Here is a 15,401-nt window from a genome sequence, read left to right as displayed (position 1 = left end):
TTACATTAGCACATCATGTTTAATATATATATATATATATGGCAGCCTATCACAGACTCTACAAGCTTCTAATGACGCCCAGAGTGAGGGGCGAAACTAGTCTAGCAAGAGAGTATCTGTGAAGATATTTTGGATGCCAAGGCGGCAATTTTGAAATTTAGATTTTTTTTTTTTTTAAAGAACTGATGTAAGTGTAATGATTTCAAACCTTTTTTAATAAAACTCTGCAGTATTACACTATATACCCCTTTCCTCCATTTTGTCCAACTTTACCTCCACGGTCTGTGGCCGTGTAAAGCGTATAGGACCCGCAATTTTGTGGAGAAAGGATGGGGGGAAATCTTTCCGTGAAAGAAGGACACACCAACCTACCCGGTGGATGGAAGTTATCTGTGATATAAAGGCCTTTTTATCTGCTTTATCTGGTGAGTGGGGAACCAGGAGGGGTACATAGGAAACCATCCGAATTACACCTGATATTTGCATCTATAATATAGCGCACGTTTGACTAACTCTTTCAAAGCACAGTATTTGATCCATATCAGATGTGCATAGGATATATTTGGATGAACTTCCTCTGATTGCACAGGATATTTATGCATGGACTTTATATGTATTGCTGATTATGATTTATTGAATGCAGTGTTGTAGTTTGGCATATAGCACTTTAATTGGCCAATTGGCCACACCTTATTTGTTTTAGCACCCTAATTGGTTAATTGTATAATACATACACTTAAGTGTAAGGATTGTTGATACAAATTTATATAGTAGGTGCAGCACTGATTTCTAAATTTCCACTATCACTATTTTGGGGTACTTACCTTTCACTTCAGCAGCAGCCCTAGGACATATTTTATATTTCCACAGAGCGGGTTTACAATTATTATTTTTATTTAGCACATCACGTTTACCATATATTATTTTGCACAATGTTTTGTCATTTGTGGTGCTAGCAACTTTAATTCTAGAGACAAACAGCACAGTACTCTTTACAACAATGTTGCTTTTGAACTTGCTAGAAAATCGGACTACCAAAGGAAGAGTCAATTTTCTAGCACAGCCCCCTCTCTGTGCTGGCATCTCCTCCCGTCCCCATACCCCTCTACATAACATTTTATGTAGTTGCCAAAAGGGGAATACACTTGAGTGACAACTGTGCTGCTGACATTGACATTGATGGCAGCGCCTGGGAGTAGTCACAGGGCTTTTGGATGTCTACAGAAGGGAATCTTTTACATGTAAATAACATGCATGAATGTTAAAGACATATATATCTTAATGGGAAGATTGTTGTTAAAATGAATGTTGAAAATAATGGTCTGGTTTTAAAGTCTTTTTAAGTAATATAAATTGGTCACCAACCTACCCTCAAATGTTTAAGTGGCCAATAAAAGGATAAGTAGCACACTGAGGTCATTAAATTACAGGAAGAAAATATTAATACATATTGAAATATGTAAGCTTGGTTTGTGTATACATATATGTTTTTATTTTCTCAATTAAACACCTGGATTCAGTGATGCAGATTTACTTAAGGTGGAGCAGCTGTGCATAGTAACCAGCCTCTAACTTCAACTTCTTTGGATAGGCTTTATAAACGAAAGATAGAAATGGATTGGTTGACATGTACAGTGCCTTGCGAAAGTATTCGGCCCCCTTGAACTTTTCAACCTTTTGCCACATTTCAGGCTTCAAAACATAAAGATATAACATTTTTATTTTTTGTGAAGAATCACCAACAAGTGGGACACAATTGTGAAGTGGAATTAAATCTATTGGATAATTTAAACTTTTTAAGCAAATAAAAAACTGAAAAGTGGTGCGTGCTAAATTATTCGGCCCCTTTACAGAAGTTCAGCGAGGATCTCTGAATGATCCAATGTTGTCCTAAATGACTGATGGTGATAAATAGAATCCACCTGTGTGTAATCAAGTCTCTGTATAAATGCACCTGCTCTGTGATAGTTCCATGGGTTCTGTTGAAAGCACAGAGAGCATCATGAAGACCAAGGAACACACCAAGCAGGTCCGTAACACTGTTGTGGAGAAGTTTAAAGCTGGATTTGGATACAAAAAGATTTCCCAAGCTTTAAACAACCCAAGGAGCACTGTGCAAGCGATCATTTTGAAATGGAAGGAGTATCAGACCACTGCAAATCTACCAAGACCTGGCCGTCCCTCTAAACTTTCAGCTCAGACAAGGAGAAGACTGATCAGAGATGCAGCCAAGAGGCCCATGATCACTCTGGATGAACTGCAGAGAACTTCAGCTGAGGTGGGACAACAATCAGTCGTACACTGCACAAATCTGGCCTTTATGGAAGAGTGGCAAGAAGAAAGCCATTTCTCAAAGATATCCATAAAAAGTCTTGTCTAAAGTTTGCCACAAGCCACCTGGGAGACACACCAAACATGTGGAAGAAGGTGCTCTGGTCAGATGAAACCAAAATCGAACTTTTTGCCCACAATGCAAAATGATATGTTTGGCGTAAAAGCAACACAGCTCATCACCCTCAACACACCATCCCCACTGTCAAAAATGGTGGTGGCAGCATCATGGTTTGGGCCTGCTTTTCTTCAGCAGGGACAGGGAAGATGGTTACAATTGAGGGGAAGGTGGATGCAGCCAAATACAGGACCATTCTGGATGAAAACCTGTTGGAGTCTGCAAAAGACCTGAAACTGGGACGGAGATTTATCTTCCAACAAGACAATGATCCCAAACATACAGCAAAATCTACAAAGGAATGGTTCACAAATAAACGTATCCAGGTGTTAGAATGGCCAAGTCAAAGTCCAGACCTGAATCCAATCGAGAATCTGTGGAAAGAGCTGAAAACTGCTGTTCACAAACGCTCTCCATCCAACCTCACTGAGCTCGATCTGTTTTGCAAGGAAGAATGGGCAAGAATTTCAGTCTCTCGATGTGCAAAACTGAAAGAGACATACCCCAAGCGACTTGCAGCTGTAATCGCAGCAAAAGGTGGCTCTACAAAGTATTAACGCAAGGGGGCCGAATAATTTTGCACGCCCCACTTTTCATTTTTTTATTAGTTAAAAAAAAGTTTCAAAAATCCAATAGATTTCATTCCACTTCACAATTGTGTCCCACTTGTTGGTGATTCTTCAGAAAAAATAAAAATTTAATATCTTTATGTTTGAAGCCTGAAATGTGGCAAAAGGCTGAAAAGTTCAAGGGGGCCGAATACTTTCGCAAGGCTCTGTACAGATGCTCCAGTCTTGGTACAGTATCTCAAAAAAGTGAGTACACCCCTCACATTTTTGTAAATATTTTATTATACCTTTTTCATGTGACAACACTGAAGAAATTATACTTTGCTACAATGTAAGTAGTGAGTGTACATTTGCTGTCCCCTAAAAATAACAACACACAGCCATTAATGTCTAAATCACTAGCAACAAAAGTGAGTACACCCCTAAGTAAAAATGCCCAAAGTGTCAATATTTTGTGTGGCCACCATTATTTTCCAGCACTGCCTTAAACCTCTTGGGCATGGAATTCACCAGAGTTTCACAGGTTGCCACTGGAGTACTCTTCCACTTCTCAATGACGGCATCATGGAGCTGGTGGATGTTCAAGACCTTGCGCTTCTCCACCTTCCGTTTGAGGATGCTCCACAGATGTTTAATAGAGTTTAGATCTGGAGACATGCTTGGCCAGCCCATCACCTTTACCCTCAGCTTCTCATCTTGGTCATCTTGGAGGTGTGTTTGGGGTCCTTATGTTGGAGTACCGCCCTGCGGCCCAGTCTCTGAAGGGAGGGGATCATGCTCCGAGTGCATGTTGGCATTCATGGTTCTTTCAATGAACTGTAGCTCCCCAGTGCCGGCAGCAGTCATGCAGCCCCAGACCATGACACCACCATGCTTGACTATAGACAAGAAACACTTGTCTTTGTACTCCTCATCTGGTTGCCGCCACACAGGCTTGACAACATCTGAACCAAATACGTTTATCTTGGTGTCATCAGACCACAGGACATGGTTCCAGTAATCCATGTCCTTAGTCTGCTTGTCTTGAGCAAGCTGTTTGCAGGCTTTCTTGTCCATCATCTTTAGAAGAGGCTTCCTTATGGGACAACAGCCATGCAGATTAATTTAATGCAGTGTGTGGTGTATGGTCTGAGCACTGACAAGCTGACCCCCTACCCCTTTAACCTCTGCAGAAATGCTGGCAGCACTCATACATCTTTTTCCCAAAGACAACCTCTGGATATAATGCTGAGCACATGCACTCAACTTCTTTGGTCAACCTTGGTGAGGCCTGTTCTGAGTGGAACCTGTCCTGTTAAACCGCTGTATGGTCTTGGCCACTGTGCTTTAGCTGAGTTTCAGGGTCTTGACAATCTTCCTATAGCCTTTTTTTTCAGATCCTCAGAGTTCTTTGCCATACGTTGCCATGTAGAACTTCCAGCGACCAGTATGCGAGAGTGAGAGCAACACCACCAAATTGAACACACCTGCTCCCCATTCACACCTGAGACCTTTTAACACTAATGAGTCATATGACAACAGAGAGGGAAAATGGCTAATTGGACCCAATTTGGACATTTTCACTTAGGGGTGTACTCACTTTTGTTGCCAGCGGTTTAGACATAAATGGCTGTGTGTTGAGTTATTTTGAGGGGACAGCAAATTTACACTGTTATACAAGCTGTACACTCACTACTTTACATTGCAGCAAAGTGTAATTTCTTTAGTGTTGTCACATGAAAAGGTATAATAAAATATTTACAAAAATGTGAGGGGTGTACTCACTTTTGTGAGATACTGTATATTCCACTGTGTACTTTAATCACTTTTATTAAATGTGTGTGGAAAGGTTAGCAACTGTTAGATTTTTATTACTGTCTACTCCCTATTGATATCCCCCTACTTCCTCTTGTGTCACTAGCAAAGACAATTGTTGGAAATCTCCCTTAACACAAAGGTAGTGCTAACCCTTTTATACCCCATCCAGAATAGACAACTTAACTACAATCAAACAAAATTATAACTGCGATGTATCAGAGCAGTAACACGTCCACAAATATATGCTGGTTAAAATCACAATTAGGTAACTTACAGGAGCTTTTGAAGTCCTTCTTTTTCATTCGCCTCCTCATCAGTGTCCCTCGAGGGCTTGTGGGGTAAAGGCTGCGAGGTAGGGTACCCATATTGAGTGAGCTCAGGCTGTATGCACTCATGGAGGTAGGAGAGAAGGATGAAGATACCAATGCTGCTGCAAGAAAGAGGACACATAGTACACAGTACTCAAAGCAATAAATAGAATGCTAAAAACACCAGTGCAACAGGGAATCAAATGTTTCAAATCTGAAGAAAAGGGAAAGTGAAAACATTTCCCTTGACTGTATCTTTCCTTCTTCTGAGGCATATTGGATAATAAAAGTGTCTGATTGCTACTGGTATGATATTGTAACCCAAATCCTTTACCAAAGCAGAATTGTTTTCTGACAGATACTCTAAGGGGTTCTATCAAAGCCCAACTCCAGGCAGATATAAAACACACACATCAATGTAGCTCAGTATTTATTAATGCTTTCTGAAATGTGTCTAGGGCAAGCTGTGTAAGTACTTCAATTTGACTTCATATTAGCCTCGTAAAGTCCCTGTACAACAGAACTTGGGCTGGGAGGGAGAAGCAGCATAAGAAGCCAATCAGTTGTGCTGCAGTGCAAGGAGCATGCTGATAGCAAGAAAAAGCAGGGGGGGGGGGGGGAAGAGATCTATTAGTGCTAGTGAACTATAGTAAAGTAGAATCAGGTCTCCTCCCCTGCCAGTTAGGGTTGTGCTAGTGCCAAAGCTGTGTAAATCTCAGAACTGGACAGACTTGAAGTATTAAACCAAAACTAATATTTCAGTTTACCAATCCTTAGACATGGTGGCTGCATTTGTTTTCTTTTTTTTTTAGGCAACCCCCCGTTTTCACCTGGTGATCTGTCCAGTAACACATCTCCGGCATTACAGTGCCCTATTCGGAATGAAGGCGCACAGGGCAACTTTTGGACAGAAGCATTGTCAGTCTGGGGAGAGGGGAGTGTTAAATGCACTAACAAATTGAGCAACATTTTCTTCTTTTGGGTTAAAGGTTTTACATACTTAAATGAAAGCTGGCCATTGTAAGCACTCCTGTCAGTGGTAAGTGCTTTGTCTCAACACTGATACATTTACTGGGTAGATTGTTCTGTTTAAAAACAATAGGCTTACTGGCTAGATCACCAGATGAAAATAAAGGGGAAAAAAGACAACTAATGCAGGCATCACATCCAAGAGTTGGTAAGCTGCAATATAATAAAAGTTTGCTTTGGTGTTTAATATCGCTTAAAACACAAATCCTATGGCGTGTAAAACCACTCCTTATAAGCATTTAATATATGTATTTATGGATAAATGTGTATCGCTAAAAGTATTTGTCATGACAACCTGGGAATGATACCAGGCAGGTAATAATACAATCAAATCAACTCTCAGTGGATTTCTGCGGTAGTATTCGGGGCTTTCCGGAGGACCAGGCTCTGTATGAGTGGATCGTTCCGGAGTTGCAGAGCTATGGAACCTTGCTGACCTAGCACATTTCCCGACCGGAGATCTCTGAAGCCTACTTGCATTCCTGAGATTTACATCCATTGGTCATCAGAGAAGGCGCTGGAGTGTATCCACCCTGGAGGGTGACCCCTGCAAACCATGTTTGCATCCACGCTTGTACGATTCACCGCCGCTGGCATGTGGATCCACTACTAAGGGTAAGAGTACCAAATTCCCCTATCCCCAGATGGTAGAGGCACAACCCCTGGTGGTGTTTAAGTTGCTGGTATGTTCTGATTGTCATACATCTGAATGAAGCATTGCCATTCTGTTTCGGACTGCATTGAGATTTCATCTCGGTGCCCCATTTACATGGACTTATTTCCTTGTTTTCATTTGGTGGACTGATCTCCCTTTTCACACTGTATCACTTAACCATAAACATTTTTGCTTTTATTGAGAAACAGTATTTTTTGTTTTAGGTTTGTGCACATGATAGTGACATTTCCATGTGGGCTGTATAATATTTTCCTGTGTAATATTTTCCTATGTCACAAATTTAATAATTATTTTCTGTGCGTTTTTCCATGCTTTTGTGCACATATTTGGCACTAGTTACACGTCATTGTGTTATTTGGATTGCCCATTTTTCACTTGTACCTAGATCTCAAAGTTTTAGGTGTTTTTTTTTTTTTTTTGCATGTATTCATATGTACTTGCCACTAGTCACACATCACTGTGTTTTCTAGATTGCTCATATTCTATTCATACACAGATCTGTACTTTTGTATATTCACTTATGGTCTTTTGATTGTATAATTACCTGCCTGGTATCATTCCTAAGTTGTCACGACAAATATTTTTAGCGCTACACATTTATCCACATACACCTCTACAATTAGTCTTATTGTTGAGTTGGCAGCTCATCCCTTTCAGGTGGCACAGTAATTTATTCCTATATACGTATTTAGCTTTTTGCCTGGTGTTCGGCTTCAAAGATCACATTGCTTCTGACAAACGTCAACATGCAGACATAAGTAGTTCAAGCAGGAAACTCTTTTACAGATATTAGCAAAGTGCAAATAGTAAGAGCCCTTTCACATCTATACATATCAAAGAGATACTGAATGCGTTTCTGTATGCTTTTAAACAGTTTTTCTATATATTGTATGTTTTAATAGAGATGTTCTATGGTACAGATGCTTTACAATTGCACACACATACATGATGTATGTTTACCACTCATTTTAAAGGGGAATTCATTAAATGAGTTCACAAACAAAAACCGCTGCCTACGCCATGTTTGAAAAGTGTGCTAAGCTGCTGCACACAGATGTGAAGTAGCCACATTGGCATAAATGTAACTTCATCATTTTCATGCAGTGAACATGTGTGAATAGGCCCCTTAAAGTGGTTGTAAACCCTTACATATATCCAGTGAACTAACTAGCCTTAGGCGATACACAGAAATTAAATAAATAAGTTGTACCTGTTTATGTACAGCCATTTGTCCTGTAGATGGTTCTAAAACTTACAGATCAAAGGTTTTTTCTCAGCCTCAGAAAACAGGGGTCAGAGATCTAATGTCACATACACTACAGAGATGCAGCACAGAGCTCCACGAAATCTGATAGATGATTGGGGGAAAGCGACAAATCGGGGAGGGGGTGTGTGGGATGATATTCAGGAGGCTGAGGTGTCGGCATAAGCTGGGTAAACAGGTACAGTTTTTTTTTTTGTTCAACCGACGGGTTGTACAGAAAAACCTGACAGATCCTCACATGTAGGGATCTTCCCTGCTGTCTCTTTGTATTATGACAACAGGGACTCCTCCAGTCACAATACACAGATTAGCACTTGGCTGCAAATGCGGATCAAATGCTGCTTTTCCCGGATGACCATTTAACAAAAACCAGTCGTTAGACCAGCTTCTGTTGAACAGACAGCTGTACGGTTTCCTGCTAAACTGAGCAAATTTTGGTATGTGTGTACCAGGATTAGAGTTCTATTAGTGATTCATGTAAATAGCAAAGGGATTGGACAGCAGAATACTTTGGAATCAGGCTAATACACACTATAGAATTATGTAATATGATCGTTTATCCATGTGTGAGGTTTACAACTACTTTAAATGTGCACTGAACTCAAGAAATTATTGACAAACACAGGAAAAGGCACTAATACTATTGATGGTAAATTTAGACTTGTTTTGATACATCTTTGCACACTTTTAAAAGGTTTTGTTTTAAATTCACATATACATCAATATGTATGCCTGCATTTTACATGTGTACCTTTTTTTAGTTTTGGATTGTGTGCAGAAGGGTTACAATCTGTCTTCTTTAATACCCTAACTTCACCCTGTCCCAGTGACAAATGTAAAATTTCGTTTTTTTCTTTGCTTTCCATCCAAGTAACAATGGTCAGCAGGACAAAACTTGAGGGTGAATCTCCTCACATAAAATAATGATGAGGGTTCTGATTTTTCACTTTATCCGACACTATACAAAACATTCATATATGTATGTATGTATGTATGTATGTATGTATGTATGTATATATATATATATATATATATATATATATATAAACACACATATATACAGAGAGAGAGAGGGAGATAGTACATGTAAAATCAAACGTATACATAAAAATATATAAAAACTATTATTTAAAATGTGAACAAGGTTATTATGCTTGTTTTTTTTATTCATTTCCTCTTCATATAAAGCTAACTAGCAGAGATGTTCTTAATCATAAATCATTAGAGCTCTCACTAATGCACCTGCCATGCCAATTTACTGAGCACTTTTCACTGAACATTTTCAGACTTGATCTTTCACACAGGTAAATAATGTTTACATCTGATTTGCACTTCATGTCTAAGGAGTAATTTATTTGATGTAAAACACCAGTGCTACCTACATTAATGAGATCTCAGATGGGACCACATACAGGCTTGTTAGTTAAAGCTGCATGTCAATATGAGCATCTACACTCAAGGCCCTCCTGCCTTTATTATATACTGGCAAAAGGAAACCACTGAAGTTTTAATCTTCAGTATTTTTGTATGTCAATTCTGAGATATTTGTACTTCATAAGAAAAATAACATTAGCAGGGGGAATGATGGACTTTTAAATGTGCCTGATTCTTGGGGTTAGCAGCATATGACTCATTAAATGACAGATCAGAGAATGCATATTTTATAATCCAGCGTATGTGTGAAACTGGCTAATAGATACACTTCTAATGTTAGTAGGGAAGGATGACAAATAAAAGAAATGCTTTAATGTCTGGAATGGGAAGAGCATGAGTAAGAGAGCAAAGGATAACCAAAAGAGGCAGAAAGCAAGGGTGGCACATTACGAAGGAGTTTTTGAGGAGGTGGTTTCTGGCATTTCATGGCTGACGTCCTGGAATGGTCAGGGTGGTAGGTGTTATAATGTTGGCAGGTGAGGCGACGGTGGCTGTTGGCAGAGCTGTCCCATGAAGGTGGCTTTTCGCTGCTCCTTTGAACCTTTACTGCCCACATGAAGGGATGACAAGAAATCAGAAAAGAAAACCAGAGAAAAGGGAAAGGTAACTGAATTTTAATGAACAAAAGTGGAAATGAGAGCAGTTAGCAAGTAAAACCAAAGCAATATGGTCTAGCTGCAGAAAGCAGAGTTTAAGGGGAGGTTGGGCCAGAGATGGCTTATAAACCATTTAATTTATTTCACCATTCCAGTTCAAAATGGTCCTTAGGCCTATATTTGTAAAATAGAACATTCATTATTAGGTAAAACAATGGAAAGTGCTATGACAAGGTAGAGTTGGTTGAAAACCCAACCTAGGGATGACCAGATCTTTTTTTACAGGCGAGTTCAATAGAACTTTTCGTTCCTACTGGTCTGCTGTGGTTTCCCAACAGCATGGATGCAGCTCCGTTTTCCCACGGTTTTCATGCAGGTTACCCATGTTTTTGACATAGACTTCCATTAGATTGAGTTTTCTGAAAGTGCAACAAAACCACCTAATCTAATGCAAGTCTATGGCAAAGCGTGTGTACCCACGTGAGGAAACAGCAGCAGACCAATGTGAAAGGGGCTGAACGCGTTTGACTAAAATCGTAGTATTTGGTCATTTTTATTAGGACGATGAACTAATTCAATGACAAATCAAACACATTGAATAGAAATTTGGAATTTCGTCAGCATCCTGAAATTGGTGATTGGCATAAAGTGGCTTATCTAGCCAACATAACTCTGGCAATAGAAATACATAGATTATTGTTAAAATAAGTTTTTCCTTGTAATCTCTACTTTCTTTACCATATTACCTTATTGGCTACATGCACACAAGCACCTCTTCAGCTTATTAAGAATGGAAACCATCAGAGAAGGCAAGGCAAGATTATTTGCTCCCTGTGTAACCTAGTGAATGCGTGGACGGCAGATCAGTCCCTTATAGAAATATTGTTATCTGTACAGTTATTAGGCACAATGCGTCTCTTCTGGAGAGAAAAAATAGGTAAGAAGTCAAGTATACAAGCAGCTTGATATCTATATATTCTTAAGGTATGTTAGAGTATCTCATGCTTATTGTACTAATATATTGTAGACAGCCAGTACATTGTAGACTAATTTATGTAGTAGTAAAAAAATACAAGAAACATTGTTGATTTTCAATGGAAAGGCGTGGTGCCTTAAATATTATCATATAAACATATTTCAAAAATATTTAAGAATTACACATTTTAAATAGGCTCTTTTGTATAATGTAGATACATGGATTTATTAGTCTAAGCTAAATCTTTGGAAAAATAAAATTGAACTAATGTTAAACAACAATGTGAATTCTGGATGTTTGAATAATTTGTTTTTAAATTCACAGCCGGCATTACTTGCAGAAATGGTTTACTGCTCAGCTTGAAGGCTATGAATCCCAGCAGATCAAAAGGACAAAAACAAGCCAAGCCACAGCTTAAGGGGAAGAGTGGATGCAAAAGCAGCAAAGAAACAATCAGGACAAAGCAACAGAAAATTCTAAAAACCTCCTGCCTTGCAGGAACTTCACACACAAGATACACAGTGCAATGGAACTACGTGCTATGTCACCCTGCTGACAGCATCATGGCATAATGCACTTTGCCAATAGCTTGCTAACAATGCAACGTCTAAATTATCAAAGTGATATTTCTGTTGTGGCCAGGCACTCACTATGGTTTAATCACCCTGTCTCCCCATTGGCCTTATCCAAGAAACGAGAGTGCACATTCTTAAATTAGACCCGAATTACAAAAAGTTAAAATTTGCTACTTTATCGAGAACATCTAGCACCCTCAAAAAGGTAACCTTTGCTTGAATTCCTCCAAAAAATGTTGTACTTCCTGGTATGTAACTGCACACAGGCAGTTCTTTTCTGTGGCCTAATAAACACATATGTGTTTTGTCAGATAATCTAAGGCACTGCTGCTTCTGATTACTTCCCTCACAAGCTTTGAAGTGAGATTTGGTGATGCCACTAATGAGCTGCTCACATTTATCCTTAGAGTATGCTGGTAAGAAAGCTCTACTAGAAGTTTTACAGTGCAAGGTTGTCCCTACTTTAGTTTCTTTCATTTTCTGGATCAGCTTTTTTTGCACTCCTTCTGCTGCTTGGAATATTGGCCCACCAGTCATCAGATCAACAGCAAAGCCTTGCTCCTCTGCCATAATGGCCACCCCCATATGTAGACACAGTGTGGAACAAGGAATGTTTAGCAAGCAATAAGTAAAAGATGATCTGCATGGAGCCTACAGGCAACATTGTCAACTAGCCTTATGCCCTCTCCTTGCCTTTTTTTGGGTACAGCTTCCAAAGTGCAGATGCTCTTCAAACTCAGTTGATGTCAGTCTCCTGTAATTGCCTGTGTATCAGCAACTACTATATTCACTCTGCCCAAGTCAGGACAGTACAGAATAGATTTTGTTTGATTGCTCTGGATTATTGAAACATATTTTTTTATTAAAAAGAAAATAATTAGATTCCTGCCTTAACATCTTACTGTTCAAATATGCTATCATTGATAACTGTTTGTTTACGGTTTAAGACGACTGAACCATATTGCACTTTTTCTTGTTTAAAACTGTAATATTTATGTTATTTTGAAAACTGAATAAAAAGATTGAAACAGAATAAAAAATTCTTCTAGATAAACTAGCAGATGTATAATGTTTCATATTTTGAAGACATTTCTGTTCCCCCAAGTCCTTCCTTAAACCTAATTCTAAATGTTCTGAATGGGAGGGTCTGCCTTTATTACAGCTAGCTGGTACAACTGTGTGGTAATGAGAAAAGGGGCATTGTTTACATACCTTTAGAAGTGATTAAGGCCTCATGCACACGAGACGCAGTTAAACGCACGTTCAGATGCAGTTGGACAGTTTTTTCAACTGCCCCTGAACTCATTCAAGGTTATCCTATGTGGGGGCGTGGCCAAGATGGCAACCAGCTAGGACGTGTTTGCAGAGAGCTCCGCACCTGGCAGGCTATTTATCCGGCATTTAGGGACATATATCTCTCCCCGTGGGCCGGTGAAGCGGTGGTGAGGCTCGGGGATGCGCAGGGGTAGCTCCGGTTCCCATAGGAAGAAGCATACGATCCCGGGAACCCCGCCGGGAACTCCACTACAGACCCGCGCGGCACGCGGGCAGGCCTACACCAACATGGCGTCTCAAACGGACCACGCTGACACGCCACCGATGGGTGATGATCAATTTCAAGCACTTATGCAAGCGATCACTGGTTGCCAGACTACCCTAACCACTAAGATAGAGCAGATACAGCTCGACATGGGGCTTATCCGGCGAGATATGGATAAACACCGGGAGCGGCTTGCCGAGGTGGAGCGGAGGGTTGGAGACGTGGAAGATGTTACCCGCGACCATGATGCCTCCCTCCGTACCCTGCAGGTGCGGGTGAAGGCGCTGGAATCCAGGGCCGAGGACCACGAGAACAGGAATAGGAGGAACAACCTGAGGTTGGTGGGCCTCCCGGAGGGGTCGGAGGGCCGTGACACCGAAGCCTTTACCGAACGTTTGCTACGTACACTTCTCCCGCTCGCTGAGTTCTCCCCCCATTTTGTCGTGGAACGAGCGCACAGAATGCCGTCGGTTCGTGGCCCACCGGGCGCCCCGCCACGCACGTTTATTTTCCGCCTTTTGAACTTTAGAGACAGAGACCTGGTTCTTCGGGAGGCGAGGAAGGTGGGGGACCTGCGCTTTGAAAATGCTAAATTAATGCTTTTTCCTGATTATTCTGTGGAGACGCAGAGGCAACGCAGGACATTCGACCAAGTCAAGGCCCAGCTGCGCACCAAAGGTCTCAAGTACAACATGATGTTCCCCGCGAAACTCAGAGTGATTGACGGAGAATCCGTTCGTTTCTTCACCGCCCCGAGTGAGGCCTCCAGATGGATTGATTCCCTTCCCCAGCAGAGATAATTTTTTGATGGTGATTACCTGGCTGGGGTCCACAAGCATCACAAGCTTTGCCCAGTGTCACGCGGATCGGATTTCCCCCCCCCCCCAGCTCTGTCCCTCCATTCTGGAACTTGGAGGGCAGGTCGGAGTGCCCCTCTCCTTTTCAATACTGGTTTTGGGCAGGGGGCGAGGAGCCGACCTGATATTCTGATGCTCCTTAGGGGGGGTCTACAGGTTCATGTCTTCATATTTCTGTCTAACGGGCCTTAGGGCCCTACCCCCTCCCTAGTTTATACCCGGGGGGGTCTGCAAGATTACTTCTGGATGTGAATACTCTGTACTGATGATGCTGGACCCCGCTACTCCGATGTTGTCGTCCTGCTGGATGAGTTGCTACTAAGAATGGGCCCTTGGAACATTCCAAGAGAATTTTGCACTTCAATCTGAGGCGCCACATACACTACGATTTGTTCCCTTTTGTCTTGTTTTTTCTTTTCCTTTGCCTCCAGGAAGCGGCTGCGCTGGAGTTTGTCTACTCTGCGCAGGAGACTCTGTCCTAGGTGTGCTGGTTGATACGCACCGCCCCCACGGGAGATTTCTCCTTTAAATGGGTTTGATTATGTTTGGTTTGGGTTCTCAAACACCCTGGGGCTGTTTTTCTGGGGTGTGGGGTGGGAAGGGAGGGGAGTTCTGTTTTTTTTTCTGTTTTTTTTGTTGTTTTTTTGTTACATGCTTTCATGTTTTCTGGTATAGACAGCGCTACTATAATGAATGTAAAAGGTATATCATTGCATTACTTAAGATGAGATATTTGTGCCCCGACCCTGGCCGGGTGGTTGTATCCGTTGGTCCCCCCTGCCCTTCCAGATTATGGCTCCGTTGAAGATCCTCTCCTGGAATGTTAGGGGGCTCAACCAGAAGATTAAACGCTCTCTTGTTTTTGACTACATGAAAAAATATGCTCCGCATATCTGTATTCTTCAGGAGACGCATCTAGTGGGGGGAAGGATTATGGGATTGAAGAGGCCCTGGGTGGGATACCACTATCATGCCACATACTCCGGCTATGCCCGGGGGGTTAGCGTCCTTATCCATAGGTCCCTTAATTTTGAGCCTCTTGATATAGTCACAGATAAGGACGGGAGATACGTACTGGTCCATGCCACAATTGACATGATAGAAATGGTGCTGGTGGGTCTTTATATGCCTCCTCCTGCGGATCTGTCTCTACTACATAAACTGACTGCCCTGATAGCCCAATTCCAGACTGACAATGTGGTTATAGCAGGGGACTTTAATATTCCTCCTAATCCTTCCCTGGATAGGTTGACGCCTGACCGGGCCACAGACTCTCCAGTTTCTCGCTGGGCACAGGTGTTTGGGCTGGAGGATGTCTGGAGGTGGAAACA

At 41.3% G+C, this 15,401-nt stretch overlaps 1 protein-coding gene across 13 annotated transcripts in view; it reads right to left on the bottom strand.

Moving 5' to 3' along the window:
• The window catches only part of GRIP1 (glutamate receptor interacting protein 1), an 837,005-nt gene that overhangs the window by 89,879 nt on the left and 731,725 nt on the right, over nt 1-15,401 (bottom strand). For 7 of the 13 annotated variants that reach the window (XM_077469661.1, XM_077469651.1, XM_077469653.1 and 4 more), the window contains 2 exons: nt 9,917-10,072; nt 5,090-5,245 (listed from right to left, as the gene is read on the bottom strand). In XM_077469661.1, the coding sequence (XP_077325787.1) occupies nt 5,090-5,245; nt 9,917-10,072 (312 nt within the window). The remainder of the gene's footprint in view (nt 1-5,089; nt 5,246-9,916; nt 10,073-15,401) is intronic. The other 6 variants (XM_077469652.1, XM_077469662.1, XM_077469657.1 and 3 more) reach the window with 3 other exon arrangements.

This window comes from Lithobates pipiens, unplaced genomic scaffold (genome assembly GCF_037356315.1).
Source record: "Lithobates pipiens isolate NorthernLeopardFrog02 unplaced genomic scaffold, aLitPip1_a1.2 Scaffold_8, whole genome shotgun sequence".
In the NCBI taxonomy this organism is placed as follows: domain Eukaryota; kingdom Metazoa; phylum Chordata; class Amphibia; order Anura; family Ranidae; genus Lithobates; species Lithobates pipiens.
Note: the sequence above shows the minus strand (reverse complement) of the source record. Positions and strands in the feature narration are given on the sequence as shown.